This window comes from Chaetura pelagica, unplaced genomic scaffold (assembly GCF_000747805.2).
Source record: "Chaetura pelagica isolate M959 unplaced genomic scaffold, ChaPel_1.0 scaffold530, whole genome shotgun sequence".
In the NCBI taxonomy this organism is placed as follows: domain Eukaryota; kingdom Metazoa; phylum Chordata; class Aves; order Apodiformes; family Apodidae; genus Chaetura; species Chaetura pelagica.
Window position 1 is genome coordinate 458135 of NW_009951793.1, and position 4922 is coordinate 463056.

Consider the following 4922-nt stretch of genomic DNA (forward strand, 5'->3'; position numbering starts at 1 on the left):
TCAAATAAAAGTTAATTTTGAAGTCCGTGAAGACCAGCTCTGCCAAGGAAGTTTACGACAATATGTCACCTAGCAATACGGAACACAGCCACATTTTAAAAAGACCAAGAGAAAAATCTTCTCAAAAAATCTTTTAAGATAAGCAGGAATTAATGAATGTCAAACAAAAAGTCTACCCCAACATAGTGACTAGCTGTGTTTCCTACCAAACTCCTCCTCACACTCACAAAGCTAACCCACGCACAGGCAACCTGTTGCGTCTCAACCTGAGAAGGCTTAACTCCTCATTGACCTGTACACAAAGCAGCATGATAGCCAAGTACTCTGTTCAACATTTCGTGTTGCAAGATCATTAGTCACCAGCAGAACACAAGCTAGCCTGAACCAGAAGATGATTAAGATATGAAGCTGTGGGTGGATCCTCTCTGCAAGACCACCACAAGTCTTTGGAAACTCGACTGCACAAGAAAGAAACTACGTTTAAAGAGAAATGCCAAAACAAAGTACTGAGAAGTCTCAGCTGGTGAGTGGACAAAAAAGCAGAGGATGGAAATCCAGTTTATTAGGATAAGCTCTTGTGTAGGATTGGTATTGCTTCCGATATCAGCCAAAGCCAGGAACCTTAGTAAATAAAAAGCTTTTTTGGCGTATTTGTACACTGAGATTAAGACAGGATAAACGCAGCAGCGGTAGCTGCATTAGAATAAAGAAGCCAGGTCCTGTAAATGCCATGAAGATTTAGCAGGATGAGCTGGAGCTCAAGACTTTTTTAAAAGTAAGCATTTTAAAATATATGCTTCTGCAATCATAACTACCTGACCTACTACAACCCTGAAGAATGAAATCAGCCATACGGTGTGTCTACTGGTCACAACAAGCAAGAAATGCAGGTATTCAGCACATTTGGCAGGTGTAAGGAAGAGGGGGTGTGTAGGTGTATAGGGGGGTGACAATGACAACACTGTCTGACCCCACATCCTGCAGAAGAGGGTGATCCTGTTTACAAAGTGCAGCTCCAGATTCAGAAGCCTTGTTCTGCACACCTACATTCAGCAAACATCCTGAGTCTGTACGCTTACCTCATCAATTTGGCCTTGCTAGCTATGGCAAGCTTCTTTCCCACTCACTCTTCCTCCCACCACATAATTCCCCCCTTCCCTAGCTTTCACTTATCACCTTCTGATTTCTCCATAATAAAACTCTCATGTCACTTCTTTGAGACAAAAACGGTTAGCCTAGAAATTCAAGACCTTCCCACTGGTCCTGAAACTGCTGTGACACAGTGGAAGACGGGCCTGCACAAATAGTGTTGAGATGGAAGGGAAATCCTAAGTCTACACTGAGCTGCCATATCCTATCTGAGGTAAAACCTGCTTTTAAGAAAAACCAAAGGGGTAGTTCAAGCACTTCATAAAAAGTAAATGTCTGGGGGACCAGAAGTCCCAGAGGTCCCAAATTCTGCAGGCCAACAGCCAAGCCCTTCAAAGGAAAACACTGAGGATTTCCACAGCTGTCTTTACGGCAGAGCTCAGAAGGCTAGTAGCTTCATTTAGAATAAACGTGTCAGATAAGAGATGGTTCAAGTGGGGTGGGGGGAGAAAACAAAGGATTTAAGGACAGTAATCATGACAATAGCCAATGTTACCCTGCAGCACTCTGTCCTGCAGTTCCCACCTTAGAGTCTAACTTACTTTTCTTGCTTTCCATAGGAAAAGGTCTATATTTAATTTTTTAAGTTATTTAAATAAAATTTGCTTTTAGAAAAAGTGGAAGAGAACATGCATGTGCAAGAACAGATGCTATGCTAAATTACCAACTCAAAATACAGCAATTCTTTAAAAACCTCAAAGTGTCACAGGCAGTCCAGCACAAGGCATTTTTAAGTGCAAGATCAGGCAAGGTCTACTGAAATGGAGACTGCTTTCCTTGGCAAAGATTTTTAAGCCTTCCAAGAGGAAGTTCCATCAGTAAAGTAGTACAGGATCACAGATATTGTGAGGAGACTGGAGTCAAGGAAGAATATTATTCGGGCAGTACAATCCAAGAATCCTCATTGCTAAGATTTTTTCTTTTCCCCTTCCTCAAAAAAAAAAAAAAAAGCGCCTTCCCCACATGTCATTTACATTTAATCTCTCAAAGGGATCCAAGAACAGAATTTGCTGCTAACCAAGGTCCATTTCTAGCTATTCTGTCCAATTCCTGTGTCCTGGGCCTGTGCCAGTATCTTGGATATCTTTGCAGTGTCAGGCAATGTTTCATTTGTCCTATTAGCCCCTCCTCCCAGGGGAGAGGAGTCAGTTTTCAATCAACTTATTACCAAAGATTCAGGGCAGCATTTGTTATTAATACTGAATTTGGCAAAGGGTAAGAACACTCCACTTTCCATAAAGCATTTCTCACACAGCAGAGATGAGCCTGGAAGCCTGTTTAGCATATACAGAATGGTATGTCTGACTGCGCTGGGCTTCTGAGCTTTTAATGAGGGCAAATTGAATTTACGTCGCCAATCTAGATTTTAGAGATGCATTTCAGTCTTTCTGCATGATCAACAATCAAAGGAAGAAACCTCTGTTGTCTGTATGGACCTGTGCTGCAAAGACTGACTTACCACAGACAGGCAAACAGGGATCTGAAGTCCTGACATCAGGCCGCAGGGAAAACAGCACTGGAGAGAAAGTCTTAACCACCTGGAGTTATCTAGACATGTAGGATCCACCGCCTCTTACTGCTGCAGGAAGAGAGGGAGGAGGAAGGTGGGACGAGCAATGCACAGAGAAGTATCTTTATCTAAGGGATATCAATTGCAGAACGAGGCGGCAGGCTAGAGATCCAGCTCTCTTTCCACCTCCACATGCCCTCTCCCCACAAATGCAGCTGCTGCCACTTAACAGGATAAAAAGGAGAATTGTTCAGCTTGCTGCTTTCACATCTAGGAGGGGAGTCTTTGCCAGGGAAAGGCTGTCAGTTTTTCAGATGGACAAAACAATGACACAAACACCCCCCCTACACTGCCCTTTTTTGCGTATCTGAAAGGGGAAAAAGGAAAATTAAAAAAAAGGTCTCTGTAAACATTTTAAGAGGAGACAGTTTGGATTATTTTTTTTAAGGGATGAAATAACCCTTCCCTAGCCCCACCCTAAAAGCACTCGTTTTGGGGCGCACTGAAAATGGAGATTCAGAACTGTGCACTCCGGTCTCGAAAGAAGCCCTCAGCCACTTGTGCTTCTCTGAAAGTGACGGTAATGGAGTTTGCCGTGATGTCTGTCACTGTCACCTCGCTGGGGGACACAGTGGGAATCCAAGGGAGACTGCCATCCACATCTGCTGCAGAAGGAGAGGCATAAGATAAGAGCATATTAGTGAGAGAGAGGGAGGGTGAGGGAGAAGGAAGGAGGAAGAAGAAAGGGAAGGGAAGGATGGAAAAGGGACCTCCTTCCTGACAAACAGTGGGTGAAATCAGCCTGTACTGAGTTGGCACATACAAGGCAAGAAAGAGCATGGGCAAGCCCTCCCCTTAGAGGCTAAGGGAAAATGGAGGATTGCTGCAGGATATAATGGGAAAAGGAAGGAGAAACAAAGCTGTCCAGACACACACAAGCATCGGAGCAGCCTACACAGAGGTCAAAAGACCCTGTAATTCCACCCAGCCCATCCAACCATCCACAGTTCTCCGAGACCTGTCATCCCATCTCAGCCCCTAATTAGACTCTGTGTCAGCAAAACAGACACACACAGGTGTGAGCTCAGCCCTACCCTGCTGAAAAGTCAAAAATCACAAACTCTTAAGCACACTCTTCAGAGAGATCCAAAATGGAGGGTCTTCCTTGTTCTGAACCTGTAAGGCAGCCCAGGTGCAATTCTCTCAAAATTCCATCAATACTGCTACAAGGAGAGGCTGTTCTCTCTTTCTTATAACCTCCCTTTCCTCCCTGATTGTTCCATACAAGAAGCCCAAGCATCCCTGTGCTTTCTCACTATAAGGAAAATTATCAGTTCCTCTGCAACCCAAAGCCCTACATCCTCCCAACACCGATAGAAAGCCACAAAAATACAAAGAGGGAGGAAGGAAAACATATCCTCTCCTTACTGCTATACCTGAACTATATACCTTGTTGCCCCAATCTCAGTAAGGAACAAGGGCCCTCTAAGTGTGTACTTCCCGGCCTCTGTCTCAAATACTTGGGGATGCCTGCTTTCACCTCAGAAAGAGTGCAATCCCCTCTAGCAATAACTGGAATTCCACACAGGCTGTGTGTCAAGGGAAGAAATAAAAAATCAAAAGTTTCACATTTCTGTAGTACCTTTCACTCTTCTGATCACCGAATGCCTCAGAGCCCAGTGATTCTAGAGGAAACAGCCCTGTACGTTCTCTAATTGCCAGAATGAAACTCTGGGTTTTTCTGCGCTACCCTCATTGCTGCCTCCCTGGATTTTGAGCACTGTTGGAGTCCCTCTCAGAGAGGAAGGGATAGTGTTGATTCTGACAACACAACCCTCTCCCCAAAATACTGCCTAATCCAGCCTGACTAATGGCTACTCCTAGCAAAGAGTAACAGCATTCCCTTAGCTACTACAAGCAGTACAAGCCCCATTTTCCCACTCCTCAGGAAAGCTACGCCTTCAGAAGCTCTAATAATGCATGGATAGAGTTTCCCTGGTAACTCAGAGCAACACACACATCCCACAGCCCTCCTGCACAAGATGATGGTATCCCTCCCCAAAATGCCGAATGTGCTTGAAAATCTCCCATGCCTACACTGATGCTGTGTACTCAGTGGGAGCAAGCAGGAGTTACCATCCCCACCTTATCCTCTCTCACCCCCCTCTCACATAGCTCTATGGCAAGAGACCTTAGAGGGAACATGGGGTGTGGGGAGGAAAAGGAGAAGGAGGCAGAGGAAGAAACCCTGAGCTCCTAGAGG

At 44.8% G+C, this 4922-nt stretch overlaps 1 protein-coding gene across 1 annotated transcript in view; it reads right to left on the reverse strand.

Annotated features, from left to right (window-relative positions):
- Nucleotides 1-3067: 3067 nt before the first annotated feature.
- Nucleotides 3068-4922, reverse strand: part of CBX7 (chromobox homolog 7) — an 8952-nt gene continuing 7097 nt past the window's right edge. Inside the window, exon 5 of the mRNA XM_010004495.1 lies at nucleotides 3068-3324. Within this exon, the coding sequence (XP_010002797.1) occupies nucleotides 3176-3324 (149 nt within the window). The 3' untranslated portion in view covers nucleotides 3068-3175. The remainder of the gene's footprint in view (nucleotides 3325-4922) is intronic.